This window comes from Xenopus laevis, chromosome 1L, assembly GCF_017654675.1.
Source record: "Xenopus laevis strain J_2021 chromosome 1L, Xenopus_laevis_v10.1, whole genome shotgun sequence".
NCBI classification, from domain to species: Eukaryota; Metazoa; Chordata; class Amphibia; order Anura; family Pipidae; genus Xenopus; species Xenopus laevis.
The window spans coordinates 154,477,198-154,502,623 of record NC_054371.1 but is presented as its reverse complement, the minus strand read 5'-3'; the positions used below and the strand labels follow the sequence as shown (position 1 = coordinate 154,502,623).

The window sequence follows — 25,426 nt, the reverse complement described above, 5'->3', positions numbered from 1 at the left end:
TAATTTACCACGAAATTTACAAAACGGTGAAAATTTTTCGAAACACATTGAAGTCAATGGGCGTCAAAATAATTTTGACGTGAGCGACAATTTTTATACGTGCGACTATTTGGTCAAAATACATTGAAGTCAATGGCAGTCTGAATAATATGAATGCACAAAATGTTTATGTGCGTGGCAATTTTGACGTCGAATTAATTCACTTGCCGTGAAACACGGAAATTCGTGTCTGCCAAATTTATTCACCCATCACTAGTCAGAAACCATATCCTCCATTATATTAGAAGTTGAAAAACATGGAGGAAGCAGAGGAGCAGGACTATGCTGCACATTTCATTTATTTGTAATGCACCACACTACAGGGCATATTTATCAAGGGTCAAATTTCGAATTGAAAAAACGTTGAAATTCGAATTCTAAAAAACCAACCGAAATTAAGTAGAAGTTTTTTTTTTGGTCGAATAGGTCCATTTTCAAACGAATAGGTCCGTATTTGACCGATTTCGAATCGAAGGAATAACGCATTAGATCGAATTCGATTCAAACTTTTTCCCCAAAAAAACTGAGATTTTTCAAGGTCCACCAACTGACTCTAGGAGGTTCCCCATAGGCTAAAACAGCAATTCGAAAATTTAATTTTTTCAAATTCGAATAGAAGTACACATAAAATAGCTTGAAATTCGAATTTTTTTCATTCAAAAATTCAATTCGGCCTTTGATAAATCTGCCCCTACATGTTTCAGGCCAGCATGCGCTTTTTCAAGTGTACATCACCCCAGCCAACACAATATTTAAATCCACCACTTAATTAAACAAGCCACACCATGTACATGTTATATTAGAAGTGGTGTGATAACTTTAATTTTTTATTCAGTAGTATCACCAGTGCCACTATGTTAACCCAGCACTGCTTATACCTACCATGTTATCTTGTACTTGTCTTACTGAATCAATGATCTTGTTTTTGTGTGCTAAGTAAAATTTCTCCCAATTATTACAGCATTCTGAAAAAGATATAGAATGTATTTTTAGAACATGAGAGGTTCAGGGCTAGCCTTTAGGTTTAGCAGCTTGTATGGTCACACAAATGGATGGCTATATACCTTGCATTATTCTTCTATTTAAATGCTCATACCATGCAAATGGAATTAAATTGTATACTTTTTAGTTTACCAAACTCCTCTAGTTAGGCCCAGAGCACTAGAAGGAGGGGTTCATCCTAAAGGAAAAAAAGGGTAGTACATAAAGGTTAGTGCCTGGAGCTACAGGCATATCCAAGACAGTAATCATTAACAATTCCAAGAATTTGTTAATGATTTCTTCAGGGACTTGTTAGGCCAAAGTGTAGTCGTTTATTTGGACGATATTCTAATTTTCTCTAAAAATTTAGATGAACATCAGATCCAAGTTTGAGAGGTCCTCTCCCGGTTGAGGAGGAATAATCTAACTTGAAAAATGCTCTTTTGAAGTTTCTTCTATTCCCTTCCTAGGGTACATTATTTCCCAGCAAGGCTTCAAGATGGATCCAGCAAAAGTTTTGGTGATTCAAGACTGGCCTCTCCCTACCAGCACCAAAGCTATACAGAGGTTTATTGGCTTTGCCAATTATTACAGTCAGTTCATTAAAGGTTTCTCGTCTAAAATTTCTCCTATCCTGTACCTTATCTGAAAAGGGGGAAAACCTCAATGCTGGCCTCTACAAGCTTTGGAAGCTTTCAAGACACTCAAAGGATCCTTCTCGTCTGTTCCGATTCTCAGACACCCTGATTCTCTTCTGCCTTTCTTTATTGAAGTTGACGCTTCTGATGTTGGGGCTGGTGCTGTATTGTCTCAAAGATTACCATGTGATGGGAAATTGCATCCATGCACTTTCTTTTCTAAAAAAAATTCTCGTCTCCGGAGCAGAACTATGACGTGGGAAATCGTGAATTGTTAGCAGTCAAATTGGCTCTTGAAGAGTGGAGACATCTGTTGGAAGGGTCCTCTGTGCCAGTATCTATTTTCACCGACCACAAGAACCTTGACTTCATCCAAACACTCAAACATCTTAATCCCAGACAAGCTAGATGGGCACTCTTCTTCTCACGCTTCAACTTTGTCATCATATTCCGTCCTGGTTCCAGAAATAAGAAAGCGGATGCACGTTTCAGAAGCTTATTCCTGAAGACCCTTGTTCCGAGGATCCTGAACCCATTGTGCCTCCCGCTAGGATTGTAGCTGCTTTGTTTCCCTCCATGGCCTCTCAGTTGTTGACAGCACAATCTTCTGCTCCTTTTGGATACTCCCTTTGTTCCTCCTGAACTTCGTCACACTATGCTTTCTCAGTCCCATAATTCTAAGCAAGCTGGCCATCCTGGAATAAGAGAGACAACTGAACTCTTATCTCCCCTTGTTTGGTGGCCTTCTCTCCGTAAGGATGTTAAAGACTTTGTTTCTTCTTGTTCTACTTGTGCAACCTCCAAGTCTGGTCATTCCCCTCCCAAGGGGTTACTCTTACCGTTACCCATTCCCATGGACTCATTTGGTAATGGATTTCATTGTGGACTTACTTGTCTCCCTTTGGCACACTGCTATCTGGGTGGTGATCGACAGGTTCTGCAAAATGGCCCATTTCATTCCCCTTCGCAAGTTGCCTTCTGCCAAGGAATTTTCAAGACATCTTCCGCCTTCATGGATTTCTGGCTGAAATTGTATCTGACAGAGGTTCCCAGTTCGTTTCTACATTTTGGAGATCGTTTTGCAAAGCGCTTCACATCTCTCTTCAGTTTTCTTCCACCTACCATCCTCAGTCCAAAGGAGCTGCAGAGAGAGCTAATCAAGCATTAGAGCAATTTCTTCGTTGCCATGTGTCTTTGTGCCAGGATGATTGGGCTGACCTCCTCCTACGGGCTGAGTTTGCCCACAACAATGCACTGCACGCTTCCTTTGAGAAATCCCCCTTCTTTGGTGTCTAAGGTCTGAATCCTCTGGCGTTCCCTCAAGATCTCCTTCTCACGAATGTTCCAGCTGCCAATGACCAAGCCGCACAAATGTCTGCTATCTGGCAAGCCACAAGAGCCAACTTGGAAAAGAGTTCTCTTTCTCAAAAGAAATTTGCAGATAGGAGAAGAGTTTCTTCCCCTCAATATAATCTTGGCGATAAAGTCTGGTTATCTACCAGAAATATTAGTCTCAGAGTGCCTACTCCCAAACTTGGTCCCTTTTCCAATTATTGAAATCATAAATCCTGTGTTGGTTCGTCTGCAGCTTCCTCCGGAGATGTGGATTCCAAATGTATTCCATGTGTCCCTTCTCAAGCCGGCAACTTCTTCTTCGCCCACTCCCACTCCTGTTCTTGTTGATGGCCACCAGGAGTTTGAAGTTAAGAGAATTCTGGATTCCCGGGTCTCCAGAGGTGTCTTGCAGTACCTGGTCGAGTTGAATGGGTTTGGACCTGAGGAGTGCTCCTGGGTGAGAAGTTCTGACGTCCATGCTCCTCTTCTCATCCGAAAGTTTCATAAGCAGTTTCCATCCAACCCTAGTCATAGTGGTCCTGAGGCCCCCCATAAAGAAGGGGGTACTGTAAAGGAAACCGTTACTCACCGCCATGCTTTGGTCCAAGATGGCGTCCAAGATGGCGGCACCCTGTTCCGCCACGTGGATCCTGCGTCTTCTCGCCCGCCGATTGGTCGCCAGCGTCGGAATGGACGCCGGTGTCAGAACGGGCTCGGGCGTCGGAACACCAGCGTCAGATGCAAGCGTCAACGTCATGACGTCCAGCTTTTCATGCCAAAACAGGCCTATTTAAAGGAGCTTGAACACTGCAACAGTGCCCAAGTATAGGTTTCACTTTGTGCATTCCTGGGTGTGACTCTATTATTGTTATTGATTCCTGTGTAACGACCTTTGCCTGATTAACAGTTTTGACCCTATTCTGCCTGGATTGACCCCTTGCCTGAACTCTGACCATTCTATTGCCAAACCCTCTTGTACCTTGAACTTTGTTTGCTTGAACTGCCTCCTCCTTGGTCCGCACTCCAACTGTGCCTTCGGGCCCTTACAGTTGCTGAGTAACATGTTGTTCACACGGCACTGGTTGGTTGCCCATAACACTTGCCATAGAATGTCTGAATGCCCATCTACAGCTCTAGATCTTCCAACCCATTCACACTTTTTTATTATAAATTAAGCCAATGAAAGCAACAAGAGTGGTGCTCAAAAATAACCCTTGTCTAGTAAAAGAAAATGTAATTGTAAGCAACTTTGCAATATACTGCATTACCATTTCTAAGTGGTTTTAATAATTATATGTAATTGCAGTTGAAAGTAGTATTTTCTGTCCCTTTCTGGGCTGATGGTCCTGTCTCTTGAAACAATGTAGCAGTCAGTCAACCTTTCATGCTTCTTTATAGGTCTTTAATGAGCTGGCTTCTGCTACATTATTTCAAAAATTGGAACCACCAGGGCAAAGAATAGAAAGCGACAAATAACCGTTTTACAAACTCTAATTCGAATGTGTAAGTTTTAGTGCAAAAACTCAAAAAAGTCAAGTTCCAGGGTATGTACTTGGTATCACAGGTTGAAAGGTGTTAATATTGCATAAAGGGGCAGTTTCTTCAAGTAAAATAAAATTACTTTATCTCCAAGGCTTTTTCATTTAAATTGTCCTCTATGGACTCTCACAAGTGGTACTGAGAGGGGAACATAATTAGCTGTTGGGGCTTGGGTTAAATAGTAAACAGTGTGAAAGTAAAGGGTCCAATAGAAACCTGGTATACAATTTTATTAATTGATACTCCCAAATTAATTTATAATGGAGTCAAACAAAATACCACATGTACCCCAAAGGGTATGCAGTTGAGAGGTATTCAGGTATGTTGAATGGAGCCATGTATTGGAAACTTTAAGTTACAAAATACACACCAAATTATTCATTATCATTAATTGCATTTAAGTTTAGATGCAGTAGCTGCCTGGCTCAGTTTTTCACATTTCTTCTTTTGTGATAACCCTGTGCCCACCTGTAAAGGAAGGTCTCTTGGATGGGATGTGTTGCCAGCAGCATTTGGTAAACTCAATTGCCTCTGTAAGACATGGCACAGAATGCTCTTTCTCCAGCGATAAGAGACAGGGCCTGTCCCCTTGACAGACACGTTGTCGTATCAGTGTAGAATTTGAAACTGTTTAAGAGTAAATATCTGGTTAGCATTCAGCGTTATTCAGAGTTACTAGCATTAAAATGCAATTGTTCTGTATATACCTGTATAGTGTCATGTAGTCTGCAGTTTTTGAACACTGCATCTTTCATTAATTATTTTATTTATGAAAATGTAATATGTAATGCCTAATGAATTTACATATAGGGAGGAGTTTACAGCTGGCAAATAGAGTGGACTTGTCATGGCTGCCATGTTAGTATTAGGAGAGAAGCTCTGAAGAGACATTAAGAAAGTCAAATACAAAGAATCTTAAAGGGATACTGTCATGGGAAAAAAAAAAATATTTTCAAAATGAATCAGTTAATAGTGTTGCTCCAGCAGAATTCTGAACTGAAATCCATTTCTCAAAAGAGCAAACAGATTTTTTTATATTCAATTTTGAAATCTGACATGGGGCTAGACATATTGTCAATTTCCCAGCTGCCCCAAGTCATGTGACTTGTGCTCTGATAAACTTCAATCACTCTTTACTGCTGTACTGCAAGTTGGAGTGATATCACCCCCCTCCCTTTCCCCCCAGCAGCCAAACAAAAGAACAATGGGAAGGTAACCAGATAACAGCTGCCTAACACAAGATAACAGCTGCCTGGTAGATCTAAGAACAGCACTCAATAGTAAAAACCCATGTCCCACTGAGACACATTCAGTTATATTGAGAAGGAAAAACAGCAGCCTGCCAGAAAGCATTTCTCTCCTAAAGTGCAGGCACAAGTCACATGACCAGGGGCAGCTGGGAAATTGACAAAATGTCTAGCCCCATATCAGATTTCAAAATTGAATATAAAAAAAATCAGTTTGCTCTTTTGAGAAATGGATTTCAGTACAGAATTCTGCTGGAGCAGCACTATTAACTGATTCATTTCCCATGACAGTATCCCTTTAAATGTATATTCAATATACAGTATATTGTAAATGTGTTGTAAATGGGTTTTATGTTTTGTCCAGTTTACATATCCTTTAAAGCTATTACTGCTGCAAAAAGACTCTCTTTAGATATTATAATGCTATAATACATTATCAAATTGCATATTTTGGTGTTTTATATGTAATTTTTTTCTTACATTATATTCTATTAGAAAAAAACCCCAAAATCAACATGTCACTGCTTTGAAATAAAAATATCACAGAGAACACAATTTCAGTATAGGATTTCTTAATTATTAAATTCCATTGGATGATCTGGTTCCGTGGAATCTATGCAATGATGAGGCAGGCAGAGAATCATGTCTTGTGTTAATTGCATGTTTTATTAAAAGCGACCTACTTGGATATGGCTCCTCTTCTGTTAGTACCACGGTAGTTAAGATGGCAAAGCTAAAATTTGGAAAACATATGGAGATGAAAGCAGAGTAACAGAATCGAGAAACTGAAAAGGAACATGATGATATAAAACCAAGGAAGAACAATCAGTGTATAATTCAACTATTCAGAATGTAGATATAGTATTAAAGTGGTTTATTGCATAAACCTGTCATGTCTATAATGTATTGGTAAGCACATGGCATGGCTTATGACTGGGAACCACACAATAAAGTGTTGATATGGACAGAAGTGTTTTAGCCCCTGGCGAATCATGTTTAAATCTCAATATTTAAAATAGGCAGAAACTGTCTTTTTGGATATGTTGGAACAGCCAACTGGTGTAAGAGAGGATAAGCACCCTCATATGGAGTATATACGTGATGTGGAAAGAAATAAGATTGCAGTGGGATGTGTGTTTCTCTGAAAATCATATTGAATGCAAATGCATGTCTTGAAGGTGGCCATAGATGTAACAATTACGATCGGTCCTGCAACCAGACGTGTTAGAGCTGAATCGTAAGCTATACAGGTAGAAATAATAGAATTCTACCTGTATCTGATGATTCAGCACTAACAGTGGCTGATGTCCGGGTGCCATCAAAGGCGCCCAATAAAATTTTTCAACTTGTCTCCCACCATACACTTACCAATTATTGTTTCGAAAATGTATGTTTTATATGATATTATCGGTTTATGGTCACCTTAAGACTGCAGAAGTTTCCTGCTTTCCTTACCATATCTTCCTAAGGTTTCCGTACATGATATTCTGCCACATTGCTCCTTTAAATTAATGCAATCAATTACTGATCATAATAAAGAATAATATGAGCAATTTCAGTGCGGTATAGATATCTCAAGATTGTATTAAGACTATAGATGTACAGAATGGTGATGGCATTGGATTGATGGAAGGTATATAAAGCAATGTTAAACAGTATATGAGTTTGGGATGAAACGTTTGGGATGAAACAATGCAGAAGATGTATTAATAATTAATTGAAGCATGACTTAATATTATTAATGATGAAATTAATTATGGGACGCTGCCGTATAAATAACAGTTTCTGGACACTATGAACAGTAGCAAAAGTTGGTTTATGAATATAATAAATTTTCTTTGATTAATGTGTCTAGGTCATTTAGGAGTAATAAAAGCTGGAGAGACTTTTTAAAACAACAGCTCTGCTAATATATTTGGCAACTTGCAGTGTTGAATGGTAGTATGTTGGTAAGACACAGACCTGCTGGTATATGCTTTGAAGAGCATCTTTGCACCTTGGGTAAAAAAAATAAATGTTCATCTTTGGCGAAACATGTCCTTTAATTTCATAAATGGCAAATACATATGTTCCAGACGACAGAGAGGGTTTCTGTGATTATTAGGAAAGGGAATTTGGACAAGCAATTGAAAGTAAGAGACACCTAATGGACATATTAATTAAGAACTACAGATAGAAAACTATAAGTTTGTACTTTCCCATTGTATTTAATGAAAGTGATTTTAGTTCACGCATTTATTCATATATTATATTTGTTCTAAAATAAGGTTAGGATTGCTCTCATGTTCTTTCACACCTGCATGATATTGACACAATGAATGTTTTAAATTTCATTCCTCACTACTCACTGCATATATTTGTAATATTATTTGAGATATATATATATATATATATATATATATATATATATATATATATATAAATATGCATGAATATATATATATATACAGTATATATATAGATATCTCTTTAAAACATACTGTATGCCTTTTAGACATATGCCTTTAACACATACCATTTAACATATACATTAAATATATATACTGTACAGTAAATGGAGGTGAAAATAACATGAACTGCTTTTGTGATGTGATCCTACATTTTATCCTGAATAAAGTGAATTTTTAAAGATAGCCAGTGTGGTGAATGAGCACTGTCCATCTCTACTTTTGATGTATTTACATGCATGTGAACAGGGTTTTCATTATTATACAGTATAGCTGCTGTCCACATTAGTTTATGTGCCGAAGGAATGGCGCTGTCAGGTTTAACTCTGCAGAACATTGCCTTGGCATGTGTTGATTTTTGTTTCAGCAGTTGGAATATTGTTGAAATGCAATAGGTACACCCACAACAGATATATTATTAAGGGTTTTCAACAAGACCCAGATTGGTGATGACAGTTAGGATGAGAATCATTGTGCCCAAGCAGAGAACAAAGCACCTCTGTGTATTGTTTAACCTTTGCTTGGAGAATGGTAACTAAGATATCGTCTGCTGCACCCCAAACACAACAGGTTAGTGCCAAGTCCACATAAACTTCCCCATGCAAAGAATATACAAATTATTGTTCGGTTCAAGGTGTTATTGTGTTGTGCAGAAAAAAATAGCTACTTTACCTATAGATATCGGTTGATGTGCTTGGTTTGTAATTTGCCTGAAACGCCTCAGGTGGCATATACTCTGCGGTTCCTCCATCATATTCTAATTCTGACCCACAAGTAGAGGTGCCTCGAATAAACTTGGATAGTCCAAAGTCTGTAATCTGTACATAAAGCAATATGTTTGCTATACAACAGCAGCCTTTTGGTCTGTTCAGTTAAAATACAAAAATGCAAAAACATTTTATTGGTCTGTGCAACCCAAGGATATTTTACGCCAGGAATCAAGATTTGTTCATGATTTTAGAAGTGTCGCTATGATGTTTAATGCAAAAAGGTTTAATTTTTTTCCTTTTCGTTTGCTAAATAAACATATGCACAGACATGGCCATATAGCAATGCCTAAATAGCATGATCATTTTAAAAAACTTTGACATATTTTAAAGGAGAAATGATTATGGTTAAAAGTACCATATTTTACATACTGAACCAGCCTAAAGTTTCAACTTTTCAATAGCAGCAATGATCCAGGACTTCAAACTTTGTGCAGGTGGTCACCATTTTGATAATATTTTTGATTTTGATAATTGGCTGCAACACTCACATGCTCAGTGGGCTCTGAGCAGCTGTTGAGAAGCTAAGCTTAGGGGTTGTTGAAAATTTACAAGCAGAAAATAAGGTTTGTTTGTAATATAAGCTGATGCTACAGGGCTGATTATTAAATTCTGTTGCACTGGTTTCTGAGCTGACATGTACCAATAATTAGTATTAAATACTAATCAACCTTATATTGTGACATTTCTATTCTGTATTTACAGTATATTTTGAGTTGGTCCCTAAGCTCAGTAAGTGACAGCAGCACAGAACATCAGCAGAAAAGAAGCTACTGGGGCATCTTTGGAGACACATCTTCCCTGCTAAAGGGCTGTGGTTGCCTTGGGCAGGTACAGAAGCCCAAATCATAATGTACAACATTTCTAGTCTACTTCTTTAGTTCGCCTTTAAGGGAGGTATTTATAATACTGAGTTATAAAGTGTCACAAATTACATATGCATTGTCATTGTCATTGTATTGCATGACATTGCAAAGAGCATTGTACATCCTGTGATTTAAGGCTAAAAAATAATATGCATGTAGTTATGATGTAGTTATTGACAGATGGCACTCACCTTCACATGCATCTCTGTAGTTAGAAGGACATTCTTTGCTTTGAGGTCCAGGTGTAAAAGTGGCGGATGGAGGGAGTGCAGCCAATTCATACCCAGTGCCACCTGATGAATGATACGGAATTTCAGAGCCCATGGAATGGGTCTGTAACAGGAAATGAGTGTATCTAGACATCCATTCTCCATGTACTCCATCACAATACCTCGACACATATTCCCTTTGTCTATTTCTTTGACAATCCCATACATGGTGATCACATAAGGACTTGGAGAGGCAATAGCCATCTTTTTGGCCTCAGACAGAAGTTCCGCCAGCCCCCAAGACACATCCCTGGTCAAAAAACAATGAAAATAATTGACAGGCAGCTGTATTGATCAAGGTACCAGAGTTTAACAGGATACAAAGGCATTATAGCTATGTGATACAGGTAATGCATTATACCAGAGCTCTAATTTAACCAATTAAAATAACAGACATCTACAAGATGATAATACAAAAAGGTTAGCATATGTATTACCCAGTGATAATAAATAAAATCAATGATACCAGATAAATAAAATCATGATACTAGACAGATAATTCACCGAATTAAAATAGCAAACATGTACATGATAATAATGCAAAAATATAAGTATATTTATTACCCTGAGAAGGTGGGTCAACTCTTTCAAATTTGATTTTTTAAGTGGCATGCAAGTGTATATAAGTGATGTTTCAGAGGATATGATTAATTTACATATAAAACAAAAATTGAACTTGCAGGTCTTCTGTAAAACTCTCAAATATGTTTCCAGGTTTACCTGCTGCACATTAATATTTGAATAAATGTAAAAAAAAATAAAGGCGCTGAAATGTCATGTCCTAGACCAACAAATGTCTTTGGCTTTTTCATATAATATACCGAGAGTCAACATTTCAAGTGAAAAGGTATGATCGCATGCCCACAGTTAGGTCTTAATAAGCATCACTCAAGCATAAAATCAAAAAGACTAGAAATGTAGTTTTCACCAAGTAACTCTTAGTTGTGAAGTAAATTTGATGTTTTTCTTCTAGATGTGACACCACTCAGAGATATAACAGCACAGATACCAGAGTCCAGGAATATTGTCAATTAACAGCACAAACTGGTAGACAAGACTGTATTAGTCGTATTAGGTTTCTTTGTATTATACAGGAATTTGGCTACTGCTAAGGCTGAGGTTTTGAAGGCCCCTGTGAGTTTGGAATAGAGAGACAGGTGATGCCATGTTCAACTTTTTGCTTGAATAAGGAAATCTCAACAATCTTCGGTTTGCTTTAAGCTATAAAAAATACATCTTTAGACACACACACATATATAATATTACCTGCAAAATATAGATACATAATTTCTACTCTTCATTTGTCTCTTTTTACACTTCAACCGGATTTCCTATTAGTGGTTTATAAATTAAGTTATACGTACATCTCCTAATTTTGCTACCTCACATCAATTGCTGCCCTTAAATGAGCTTGCATCTGCCAAGCCACTACACATAAGACCCTAACAGCCTCAGTTCAAGCATAAAGCTCATATCAAAGATCTCCAAAGGTGGACCTATAATTTTGAGTGCCTCTGGCACAGTAAGACCCAGACTTCGCACTGCTTTCCTATAAGACCAGACAGCTTAGCAAAAGATTTTTTTTTACTGCACTCAGTCTAAAAACCTGCATATCTTTTATCAATTCAATCAACTCATTACTCTTCCCCTCTCATCTATGTACTTTATTCACTGTTGAGATCAATACTATCTTAGGCTATGGACACACAGGCTGTTGTCAGTGGCTGATCAGAGGCTGTTGTCAGCCTGAGTAATTTTGCAGGCTGAGAGAAGCAGATCTGCTATGTGCCCCTGTTCCATTGATTTGAATCTGATCAGCCTGTGTGTGGTCACACACAGGCTGAGGTCAGCCAATTATGCAGGCTGCAAACAGCCACTGACAAAGCTCCTAATGGAGCAGGGGCACTGAGCAGATCTGCTTCTCTCAGCCTGCAAAATTACTCAGGCTGACAAAAGCTGCTGAAAACAGCCTGTGTGTCCATAGCCTTAATAAATGGAATATCAGGACATTTTTTCAGGGACAACCAAGACAGGGGGTCCACCATCAGATACAGTATTTCATCAGCTATAACTTTTAATGGACATACCCCAGAAATAGCAGATCCCTCATTTTAATTGGCTGGATGAACACAACATTATATCTATTTTCTATTTCTAACTTTATATTTGAAAAAATAAAAATGTTCTTAAAGGGATACTGTCATGGGAAAAAATTTTTTTTTCAAAATGAATCAGTTAATAGTGCTGCTCCAGCAGAATTCTGCACTGAAATCCATTTCTCAAAAGAGCAAACATTCTTTTTTATATTCAATTTTGAAATCTGACATGGGGCTAGACATTTTGTCAATTTCCCAGCTGCTGCTGGTCATGTGACTTGTGTCTGCACTTTAGGAGAGAAATGCTTTCTGGCAGGCTGCTGTTTTTCCTTCTCAATGTAACTGAAGGAGTCTCAGTGGGACATGGGTTTTTACTATTGAGTGTTGTTCTTAGATCTACCAGGGAGCTGTTATCTTGTGTTGGAAAACTGTTATATGGTTACCTTCCCATTATTATTTTGTTTGGCTGCTGGGGGGGGGGAAAGTGAGGGGGTGATATCACTCCAACTTGCAGTACAGCAGTAAAGAGTGATTGAAGTTTATCAGAGCACAAGTCACATGAATTGGGGCAGCTGGGAAATTGACAATATGTCTAGCCCCACGTCAGATTTCAAAATTGAATTTGAAAAATATTTTTTACTCTTATAAGAAATGGATTTCAGTGAAGAATTCTGCTAGAGCAGCACTATTAACTGATTCATTTTGAAAAAAATTTTTTTCCCCATGACAGTATCTCTTTAACAAAATGTTGGTATTTTTAGTGACAATGACTTTTCTTTTAGTGTTTTTGTTATGATAAGTTATCTTTCCCTTGGCTTTTGGCCCAGGGGCACACATGGACCTCACATCTATTTTGGGTTAGCACATATCTTTGCTTTAGTGTCTACCTTATTCACGTTGTGAGTAGTAATACCATAACTTAAGCAGGGCCAACTGGAACCTTAAAGCGGCCTTGCTGAAGATACTACTGAGAACTTCAATACAAACATTTACACTGCAAGAGATTTACACTGAAAAACAGCAACTTCCTCCTAGCTATCCACTGCCCACCCTCAACACTCATCAGTCTCTTCTCTACTCCTTTTCTCCTGTGACTGTAGAGGAAGTTTCAAAACATCTAGTTTCCTCACATATTACAACCTGCTATCTTGATCCAATTTGTTACAAACATCACCACATTCCAAGCCACCCTTTTTTTTAAAATCCCTAACCCATCAATTGAAGTTTTCCCTCTTAATTGAAATCTTCTCCTCTCTATTAAACACAGTGCTCATTAGTACAGCCATATTCTGCGAACATGAAATAGTTTATTTAGAGATGTTCTCATGCCATAGTGCTGCTGTATCATAAAAGCATGCTAAAAAAGTACACACTCTTGAAAAAAAGCTATTGATCTCTGGTTCCATGCTCATACTGCCAGATAATATGTAAACTGCTGCCATATTTGTTGTGACATGAAATAAAACTAAACCCGGTTCAAAAAAACCCTCTATGATCCCTTCCATCTTTTTAACCGTCATCCCATCTTTTTGCTTCCATATATTTCTAAACAAAACAAGTGCTTAGTATACAGCTATTTATCTCTCTGATTGTGACTTGCTTGGCCCCCTACAATCTAATTTGTATCCACAACAGTCCATGGACAGTCCATGCTTTTAATGACCTGTTATCCACAAAAGCCAAAATACATTTCTAATACAGCTACAGTATTCCAATATTAACATTGTTGGTCCTTTTTGAGTTCATCCACTGGATTCCACTTTCAGTCCCTTCATTCTGTTGACCATCCTGGCACTGCTCTGTCCTAGTTTTTCGCTTAACTTTTAAATTGCCTTTTCAGTATCTCCTACAATGTATTATTTCTACTAACATTTCTCTATGTCTTGAAGGGTTCCTCTGCTTGCCTTTCCTTCTCAAATGCAGCACTACTGGTCTCTCTGATCCAAAATGGAGTGCAGAGGTCTGCAGCAATTCTTCAAAAGAGGAAAGCAGAGTGCACCGTGCAAAACTGGCGCATTGCACCCATTTTTTTGTACCTGGTTCACTGCCAGGCTGTAAATTTATGGTGGGTTCATACCCTCTTCTTCCTCTACTGAGCAGAGCCCTCTTTACTTTCTGTATCATCAATACGTGTACAAATTTGGTTGTCTTATGTATACACTTCTGTGTGTACCTATGCATATTGATACATTGAAGCTTTATACATCATATGTTATTATTAATAATAATAATAGTTCATATACTAATACCAGTTTAGTTGTAGTTTTTTCTTTTCTTTTTTCACTCCCTTTTGTGGGTTTATTTTTTTTTTGTCCTCACCCATAGAAGTATGCTATAGTTACATGAAAAAGCAGTATGTATTCTAATGATACAGTGGTTTAGAGGACCCTGTGGTCACCATTGAGAAGAGGTAGGAATGGGAGGGCAAGCCACTCAAAATGATTACATACAAATATTTAAGATAAATAGAATAGCCGCTAAAAAAAATTGAAATAAAGAAAATTCCTTTCTCAAGTGTATAGTGCTGTCTTAAACTGAAGCACAGATTCTATATAAATAATATTTACCCTTTTAGTTTCTTAACAGCTACATCAAAATTCCATTCAGTGTGCCGTGCTCTGTAGATCATCCCGAAACCTCCTTGTCCGATCCTGAACCAATCTTTCAGAGATTCCTCAGATATATGCTTCAAAAACTCCATCCCTCAAGGTGACCTCTGGGTGCTACATCTGGGAAGAAATAAATAAGACAGTGTTCATAAGTACAACCATATTCTGCAAACAAGAAATGGTTTATTTAGAGATGCTCCCATGGCACAGTGCTGCAGGAAAAGCATGCTAAAGAAGAACACACTCTTGAAAGGAAAGTGGACCACAAACAAAAGCACAATACTACTTAATTTGAATTAATGTATTGTTGCTAGGGTAATTTGGACCATAGCAACCAGATTGCTGAAATAGCAAACTGGAGAGCTTCTGAATGAAAAGAACTCAACACCCACAAATACAATATTAAAAAATGAAAACCAATTGCAAATTGTCTCAAAATATCACTCTCTACATCATACTAAAATGTAATATAAAGTTGACCCACCCCTGTACCCAGGGCCGGAACTAGGGGTAGGCAGAGTAGGCACGTGCCCAGGGCGCAAAGCTGGGGGGCGCCAGGCACGTACCTGCTCTGACGCCTACCCCATTGTCCGGTCCGTCGCTCCCCGACTGCCACGCGCATGTGCACTCGAGCGCACGTACTTTCGCGAATGCGCGCTCAAACGGACTTTCGTGCATGCGCGCTTGAGCGCACTTTCGCGCATGCGCACCCAAGCACAAACGCAGCCGGCGCCATGATCGGCCAGGTTGCCTAGGGCGCCTGGGTGGGTTGGCCCGGCACTGCCTGTACCTAGTCTACAGGAAGGGCCCCAGTTACTGCCACAAAGTTTGGGAGCCACTGCTCCAAAGCCACACCAATCTGGTTAATGTAAAATTGGCACAAGGTTTTGCAAACATTTTTTTGAAGGTCAGTGTGTGTCACTGAATATTGTAGTTCAAAATTGTTAAATGCTATATATATATATATATATATATATATATATCTATTTAACTTTATGCACAGTCTGACAGTCTAAGAAAACAACGTGAAGCTACTGCTTTGTTCAATTTTATATGTGCAGTAAATCAGCTGTTTAAAGGGATACTGTCATGGGGAATCAGTTAATAGTGCTGCTCCAGCAGAATTCTGCACTGAAATCCATTTCTCAAAAGAGCAAACAGATTTTTTTATATTCAATTTTGAAATCTGACATGGGGCCAGACATTTTGTCAATTTCCCAGCTGCCCCAAGTCATGTGAAATATGCTCTGGAAGGTCCCTATAGGCTAACATAGCACTTCGGCAGGTTTAAGTTGGCGAAGTATTGAAGTCAAAGTTTTTTAACGAGACAGTACTTCGATTATCGAATGGTCGAATAGTCGAACGATTTTACTTTGAATCGAAGGTTGAAGTTGTAGTAGCCTATTCGATGGTCGAAGTATCCAAAAATTACTTTCAATTTAGAATTTTTTAACTTAGAAAATTCCCTCGATTTCACTACGACCCTTGATAAATCTACCCTTTAGTGAATGTAGTAATTTACCACCATATGTTATAGAATTTTAATACAGTTCAGTATAAAATATATACAGTGTACTAAATGTTCATGTTCTGACCTGCGACATGCATCTTATTTAGGTAAGGAATTTAAGTTGGACCTGTAAAGGAACCTATAGCCCATTAAACACATAAAAGCACATTAAACTGATTTTGTTCTCTTTTAGTATAAAGAGATAAAGGACTAAACCTGTGAGATAGTGTGTAATAATCACCTTCAACTGTCATATTTTCCAGAGCCACTACAGGCAATCTTCAAAAGCTTCGTTATGAAAGCTACGAAAACTTAAAATATCGTAAATCAAAAAGAAAAGCCTTAATTGCAGTCTAGGTTAGCAAATGCGTAGGCAGATTTTCCTCTGGAACAGCAAGATGTGTGATACATTTAATGATATGATTAAATAATAGGAAGTTGCTCCTTTGATACATGTAATAATTAGCTAGTGATCTGAATCAGCGCATCTGCATATACTACTTTATGTTTTATGTGGTGGGATTTATTTCCGCTAAGCTGAAAGTGCGACTGGGTACTGATAATGGACAATCAGACCCAATTTGAGGCCCGATTTGTTTATTTGGCTTAAAGGGATACTGTCATGGGAAAATGTTCTTTTTCAAAACACATTAGTTAATAGTGTTGCTCCAGCAGACTTCTTCACTGAAATCAATTTTTCAAAAGAACAAACTGATTTTTTTTTATATTTAATTTTGAAATCTGACATGGGGCTAGACATATTGTCAGTTTCCCAGGTGCCCCAGTCACGTGACTTGTGCTCTGATAAACTTAAGTCACTTTTTACTGCTGCACTGCAAGTTGGAGTGATATCAACCCTCCCTTCCCTCCCCAGCAGCCCATCAGCAGAACAATGAGAATGTAACCAAATAACAGCTCCCTGGTAGATCTAAGAACAGCACTCAATAGTAAAAATCCAGGTCCCACTGTGACCCCATTCAGTTACATTGAGTAGGAGAAACAACAGCCTGTCAGAAAGCAGTTCCATTCTAAAGTGCTGTCTCTTTCCACAAAATAGGACTTTTAGAATTGTCAAGACTTGTATACAGATTCATACAATGTCAATAAAGTAGTTGTACATGGAATTAGAAGGCGTTCGTTTAACCATAGAACAACAGACCCAGACGATTATTCCTCCTCACCAAACTTAAAGGGGTGGTTTACCTTTCTGTTAACGTTTAGCATGTTACAGAATGGTTGATTCTAAGCAACTTTTTATTTTTATAGTTTTAAATTATTTGCCTTCTTCTTATTCCAGCATTCAAATAGGGGTAACTGGCCCTATCTAAAAAAGCGAATCCTCCATAAGGCTACTACTTAATTGTTATTGCCACTTTTTGTTGTATTGCCACTTGCGAAGGCAAGTCTGGCGCATGAGTTAACGTTCATGAAAATCCGCAAGTTATTTATATGAATTAGCGTAGTTACGTCCCTTCGCCATAGCGCAACTTTGTCTGGCGTAAGTGTGCGAAGTAACGCTAGAGTAGGTCCACTTCGCTAGCGAATTTATGCCAGCGCCCGTTAGTGAATCGGCGAAGTAATGAAATGATGTCACACTGGCAAATATGCACTAGCGTTAGCCACTACGCGCTTTAGTGAATTTGCTACTTAGTGTCTTGTTTAAACAAGCAATTCTTAAAATTCTACATATTTGCTTTTTCTCTTTAATAATTTGACAGTACCTTATACTTGATTATAACTAAGATGTATACATCCATATTGATGGCAACACCGTCCTTGATTTTTTAAATATTTACATGTATTTTAGAAGCTCCATATTACAGACCTATACCCCATGCATAGAAATCCCCAGGTCACATGCAATTAAAACCAATTGGAAATTATTTCAGAATATCTCTGCCCACTACAAGTTAATTTAAAGGTTAACTACCCCTTTAACAATAGAAAAAGCTTATCCAGTGTCAATACAAAGATTTTGAAATATGGATCCAGCAATTTTTTTTTTTTATTTCACCATGGCTATAAGGGTTAAAATATTCATACAAAAATGTAACCATTGTTTATAGGAATACATTAGTGCTCTTGAAATATATGAACAGTGCTTGTGTTAGTGTATAAGTGTGCAGGTGGGTCATTCATTAAGAGAGGAATCCATAACAATAACCCTATTCACATACTGACACATCTGAGGATATGCAGAAACCATAAAGTTGATTTACAAGCAATTAGTGCCAGTTCAGTATCCCACAGCAAACAATCAGCAATTAGGTTGTATTCAGTCTAAGGCCAATCACAAAAATATAGCTGTGCAGTTTTGCAACAAATGACCCATCAGCATTTATTAATATAGTGCCAGCAAGTTATGCAGCACTTTAGATTAATATTCTAACAAGTAGGGCAATTAGAATCCATTAACAAATGAGGGTTATAGAATGAAACATTAGAATCAAAGAGTCCTGCTTACAAGAGTTTCCCAATAATATATTCCTATCTAAAGCTCAGTGCTGGAAGGAATATACACAATATAGAACAGCAGAGGTTTTCCGGATTATAACTATATAAAGAGAAATGCTGATTAAACCCAATGCAGGCACAGCTTTTATCAGCAACATAGCACATTCCCCATAAACTTACCTGGATATAGGGAGCCATGTGCTTATACAGTATTTATCTGACTGTAAATAAAACGTAATCTACATAATTACTGAAACTTTATCTTTATAATTATGGAATCTATTATCCAGAAACTCTGTATACCCTTTTGGGCTCTTACAGATGAGCGTTTGAAGCTGCGCTCCCCTGCGTTTTGTTTTTATGCGTTCAGCCGCAGGGGAGCGCAGGAGTAGACAGGCGCATGCAGGCGCCAAACACAGGAAAAATGCAACATGTTGCATCTCAACCTGCGTTCCGTGCCAACATGCGCCTGTGTGAGTACAGCCCCATTGAAAAAAACTGAATGCGTCTACTCCTGCGCTCCCCTGCGGCTGAACGCATAAAAACGGAATGCAGGGGAGCGCAGCTTCAAACGCGCGTCTGTAAGAGCCCTTAGGGTAAGGGCACACGGGGAGATTTGGGGAGATTTAGTCGCCCGGCAACTAATCGCCTCTTCTTCTGGGTGACAATCTTTCTGATCTGCCTTCCCCTACCTTTCCGCCGGCTATAATGAGAAACCGCCAGTGGGATAGCCCTTGCAGCGCTTCATTTTCCAAAGTCGCTCGAAGGAAACTTCGGATGACTTCAGAAAACGAATTGCCACGAGTGCCATCCCCCAGGCAACTAAATCTCCCTGAATCTCTCCATGTGCCCTTACCCATAGGGGCAAATTCACTAGGATCCGAAGTTGCGCCGGCGACAGCTTCACCACACTCCGCCGCACTTCGCCAGGTGTCGTTTCGCCAGCGCTATGCAAATTCACTAAAATGCGAAGTTACTCTAGCGATGCCTAATTTGCATACAGTGCCAAGTTAAAGTACAATGGACGTATGTGCAGCACCAAATACATTACAGTACACAAGCTGGGAAAGCTTAATAAAATAAAATAGAGTTGTTATTTTGCCCTATACATGTGCCCACTGTATAGTTTAGGTGCCATATGTTAGGAAATGTAGGGGGGAAGGAGGGTACCCCCAAAAAAATGTACGATCTTTTTCAGCCTATCACCCTTAAAAAAGGAAAAGACGCCAGCGTTTTTTGGGACTTAGAAAAAATGTCAACTTTTTTTTACAGCAAGCCCTATAGACTCTTTGCCTGGTCTCAGTTGGCGAAGGCAAGTCTGGCGCAAGAGTTAACGTTCATGAAAATCCGCAAGTTATTTATATGAATTAGCGTAGTTACGTCCCTTCGCCATAGCGCAACTTTGTCTGGCGTAAGTGTGCGAAGTAGCGCTAGAGTAGGTCCACTTCGCTAGCGAATTTATGCCAGCGCCCGTTAGTGAATCGGCGAAGTAATGAAATGACGTCACACTGGCAAATTTGCGCTAGCGTTAGCCACTTCGCGCTTTAGTGAATTTGCTCCTTAGTGTCTTGTTTAAACAAGCAATTCTTAAAATTCTACATATTTGCTTTTTCTCTTTAATAATTTGACAGTACCTTATACTTGATTATAACTAAGATGTATACATCCATATTGATGGCAACACCGTCCTTGATTTTTTAAATATTTACATGTATTTTAGAAGCTCCATATTACAGACATATACCCCATGCATAGAAATCCCCAGGTCACATGCATTCCAGATTACATACCTGCATACAGTACCTCCCAACATTTTGGAAATAGAAAGAGGGACAAAAAGAATTTTTTTGTCCATGCCCATTTTTGTGTCCAAACCCCCTAATTACCATGTTAATTTTACAAAATTTGTCAGGTTATGAAAGTTTAAACACATTTCTGTGAGTTTTATGTGTTGTTATAGTTTTGCTAATGAAGGTGAATTGCCCTTTAAGTTGCAAGTTTCCCAAAAGACCTGTTTATCTTAGATTGTTACAATTGTTTCTATCTTAAACAAATGTATCTAAGTGCACCTGTCATGTATTCTGGGCTCTCTGCCAAAAGTCAATTAAGTTTTAGAAACGTTGTATCTTTTTCTGGATGTTCAAGTGCAGGAGGTCAAAGAGAAAGTCAGGATATTTTAGTTACAATCCAAGACTGTGGGTTGAGCTGTCAAAATCGGGGCTGTCCCGTGAAAAATGGGACAGTTGGAAGGTATTCATACATGTAAATAAATCGGCATCATTATCAAATAAATAAATATCGGCATCATTTCAAATAGGGTATGCACCATGGGAATATACCTGTGGCTCAGAACCAATGTGAGAAAATACTAATGCACATTTTTTTTCTATTTTAGCATCTTTTTCCTTGGGTACTTGCCATTAAGTGGACCACATAAAAATGCACTGCCCTATAGCAAACACAAGCTGAAATGCCTGTAGGTACAGAGACTAAAATATATTCAGATTCAGACACAAATCTACAAGTATAACTACTTCAAACACAAATGAACAGGTTCTGCTTCACATACAACTACTGTATTACTTAACTAGGAATATATGTATATATATATATATATATATATATATGCAGTTCCTCACCATTTCTGTATTCCCTTTGTTGGTTACTTCATGATATTTTGCCACATAGCTCCACAGGCCAAGAAAGCAATTATGCTGCAGAAAAGCTGGTTAATTTTTTTCATATTATTCACCGAAACCTTAGACTTTGAGATGGGGAAGTTGTATTACAGTGATGCAACAGGTCCTCTGCTTCCTGCTATGACTCAAATGTCTGTCACAGCCAGCTGTAATGAGTACATATATATATATATATATATCTTTCCTTCTCTTATATTTTATTAAAGAGTAGAAAGTTTTTAGGCCTTAGGTCTTCAACTGATGGCTTTTCGAGGCACTGTAACACAGTAAGTTGTTGCTAATGTAGCTTGGGTTACGCAAAACTTTTAATAAAATATAAAGAAGATGTATCAAAAAGATAAACATAGTGGACAGGACTTTGTTAAATTCTTTAAAGATCAGCATTAGATATATGCCTTGTGTGCCTGTATCGGTTATCTAATCTTTGCTAATCTTTATTGTATCCCAAAGCAAACAAACACTATCCGAGAGAGCTGATAAAAGTAGTATTATTATTAGGGATGCACCGAATCCACTATTTTGGATTCGACCGAATCCCACGAATCCTTTTGTGAAAGGTTCATCCGAATACCGAATCATATGCAAATTAGGGGTGGGAAGCGGAAAAAGATTTTACTTCCTTGTTTTGTGACGAAAAGTCACCCGATTTCCCTCCCCACTCCTAATTTGCATATGCAAATTAGGATTTGGATTCAGTTCTGCTGGGCAGAAGGATTTGGCTGAATCTGAATCCTGCTAAAAAAGGCCGAATCCCGAACCTAATCCTGGATTCGGTGCATCCCTAATTATTATAGAGTATAGCAACTGTGCTTAGAGGTTTAAAAGGTTTACACTGAAGCACAGAACAGTAAAGCCACAAAATTGCCTGTGTGCATTGAGCCATATAGATGAAGGTTACCAAATCATGTGAAAATCCAGGGACACTTCTGGGATATCCAGCTAGAAGGGCCACACTGCTTTTTTACCGCTTTGTTACTATTATAGCAAAGTTTAGATCTAATAGAAACTGCACTCAGGTTGGGGGCACAATACTATTTTGGCCAGAAATTGCCCCTAGCAAGTGCATTGCTGCCCACACCGCAGTGGAACTTCCGGTGTTACAGCCATTATTGGTCAGTCACCCGGATCACCCATTTTATGCATGCATGTGAAATAGGATTAGGGGAGGAGTCGACAGATCTTATATCCCATACATGCACATAATGAGTGAGCTGGTACACCCCACCCTTTATGCACATGCAATGAGTCCCAACATGACCCCCCCGCCGAACCAAGAGTTCCCTCCCTTGGTGTAGGAAGCACAGCACTCACTTGGGGCAATAACGGGCAAAAATAGTACTGTTTCCGATAATTGGAGTGCGGGCTCTATTAGTCTGTGCTTCCGAAAGAAAAATATGATAGATGCCCGTAAATTAGAATACAATCAATTTACAGTCAGTGCAGCTATAAATGTATTTATTACGTGTCTCTGATTTTTCACATGCTCTGGTAAAAGGTATAAAGACTGCATGAAAAGAAGGCCTACATTTAAGGGATGGAAATATACACCTTATTATATCAAGATGTAAAGTGCAAAAATGGCAACAAAACGCCATGTCTTTCAAAGACTTGCATCCTGCCTCCACTTTGCACCACTAGGGACACATGTATTTGAATTCTAGACTTTAGAAGGGTTTTCTGGAGCAGGCACATAATCATCCCTCAATCCCACCCCATTTTTAGGTAGCACAAATAGCCTGCTTGTCCTTACCACCTGTCCTAAGGGTGTAGGCTGACAGGTACCTGAGTACTGATGCATTTAACATCCCTCTGTGACACTGTGTCGATTATTTATTTACAGTGAGCAAACTTACACTAGTGCAGTAATCCATAGAAATAAAATAAATGTTTTCTTTTTATTTCTCGACGTGCACCTGGCCGAACAGTGTTGGTAAATTTGTCTGTTGCAAAAATAATTGTGCATGGGGTAAAATCTTACCACATGATACCATAACATATATAGGTACAGGTAACAAAGCAAATATTAGTTTATAAAAATGTATTTAGGGGCCTTTTGTAATTGTAATGACAAAATAGGAGTTATTCCCCTACTGAGAAAGTTTCTAATGCCCAACCCTGACCTTGCAATACCTTATTTGTTGGGATACAGAAATCAGCAACATCAGCATTTCACATCTTCCCAACAAGAATCAATACATCTGAGTACATGCATATATCTTAATTACAATTTGGCTCAAACTGAATGCTGCTCTTTACGGACCATTGTGGTTAATGGACAACAGGATTCTGGATATATATGAAGGCTCACTGGTCAGGGTTGAACTGCTGTGACCTACAAGTTCCCATTCATTTATCCAAATACAAAACTACAGAATCTACGGAGCAGCTACTTTGTTACTGTGCCAGCGACATAGATTCTGTCACTGGCAGAAAAGGGTTAATATGAACACTGATGCCAGGCAGTGTTAAAAAACTGGTCTGTACATACTTTTCAGGATTTGCAGCTTGTTGCTGAGTCAGTACCAGGGTGCTTTTAGAAACTGAATTTGGGCAGGAATGTTTAGTTGGCTACTTTCCAGCTGACCGCAGTTTATATAATCCTCTAAAGGCATGGGAAACTTCACTGGGACCACTTTGGAGGTACTATACATAGCAGAAGGAACGGCATAATATTCTGTTTTCTATTATCCTATTTACAGAAAGTTTAGCTTTCAATTTACACCGTAGAACAAATAGATCATCTGATTAGTATGGGAGCTTAAAGTTGACGTAAACAAGGTATGCAATTAATCTTTTCATTGCCATATCTGGAAGCACCGCATCTAAACTAATTTTACCATACTACGGACGACTAAAGCTCAGCAAAAAAAAATGTTGTACAAATTCTGTCCTTATGTTTTGGGCTTCTTAATCAGCTCAATGTCACCATGGCCCTTTAGTGTTGAAGATCCTGAGAGCATAAAGTCCAGGGCATTTTGCATTGAAATTGATTAATAATCTGTAGCTATAGTATCAGCTTCTATGACACATGTAAAAAGAAATTTTCTGCTAATGTTTTGATGATTTTCAGTGACCTCTAATATTAGCTTCTTAGTGTCACTGGCTCTCAGTAACTATATTATTGAGGAACATACTATGTCACTGTTGGGGGCCTTATGAAGTAGTAATTCATATAGTTTTAATACTGTATATGTTTATTAATAAAGGCTTTATTCCCAAATTTTAGGGGTGTTATATTATTTTGGTTTGGGGTACGGTATCTGCTTGTTACTTGACTGCCTAACCAGATCTAAAAAGGGGAGCTCCTGTAGATAACTATCATTGCTGTAAAGGGTTCCTAAAACTCACAGGAGTTTAAAGTAGGTTCAGCTTGGTCTTTACTTCTCCTTTAATGTTGATGTGCACTTAATGATCTGTAATGATTTTACTTAACCTCCAGGAATTTTTAAAATGTCCCAGGATACTTTATTTATTCACTGTAATTAAGATTTTTTTAGTTCGGAACCACTTAATTGGGGACAATTATGGAACATCTTTAAATGTTTAAATGTCTTTATAGGTCTGTAGTTTACATTTTGCAATGCTTGTGTTGTCTTTTTCATTTCAAGAGTAGCTTGTTTAGATATTAGAAAAGACTCAATGATTTTCCATTGACATCCATGCCGCATATGGTATCGGAGGGAGTTAAACTGGTTAATAAAAGCAAAGGGAAAGCAGAGATTTTGAACTGATAGTTTCCTTTTATCTACATTTTAATAGACACACTTTAATTAAATTAAGTATTGATAGCTGGTGGAATGTAGAGGAAATGTACACAAAGGTCTAGGACTGGATGATATTCATCTCGATTTTTCAGTATTCATTGGTGTTTGGCATGGTGCAGAGAGATTGGCAAAGTGCTTATGCCAAATTTTTTGAAATTGGTAATAA

General features: G+C 38.3%; 1 protein-coding gene across 4 annotated transcripts in view; it reads right to left on the bottom strand.

The window, feature by feature from the left end:
- ripk3.L (receptor interacting serine/threonine kinase 3 L homeolog) overlaps positions 1 to 25,426 on the bottom strand; it is a 37,552-nt gene that overhangs the window by 8,122 nt on the left and 4,004 nt on the right. For 3 of the 4 annotated variants that reach the window (XM_018259875.2, XM_041565507.1, XM_041565502.1), the window contains exons 2-7: positions 14,792 to 14,953; positions 10,051 to 10,378; positions 8,899 to 9,044; positions 6,463 to 6,512; positions 5,001 to 5,159; positions 922 to 1,004 (exon numbers count right to left, since the gene is read on the bottom strand). In XM_018259875.2, the coding sequence (XP_018115364.1) occupies positions 922 to 1,004; positions 5,001 to 5,159; positions 6,463 to 6,512; positions 8,899 to 9,044; positions 10,051 to 10,378; positions 14,792 to 14,925 (900 nt within the window). In that variant the 5' untranslated portion in view covers positions 14,926 to 14,953. Of the gene's footprint in view, positions 1 to 921; positions 1,005 to 5,000; positions 5,160 to 6,462; positions 6,513 to 8,898; positions 9,045 to 10,050; positions 10,379 to 14,791; positions 14,954 to 21,436; positions 21,527 to 25,426 lie in introns of those variants that run through there. The other variant, XM_041565504.1, reaches the window with a different exon arrangement.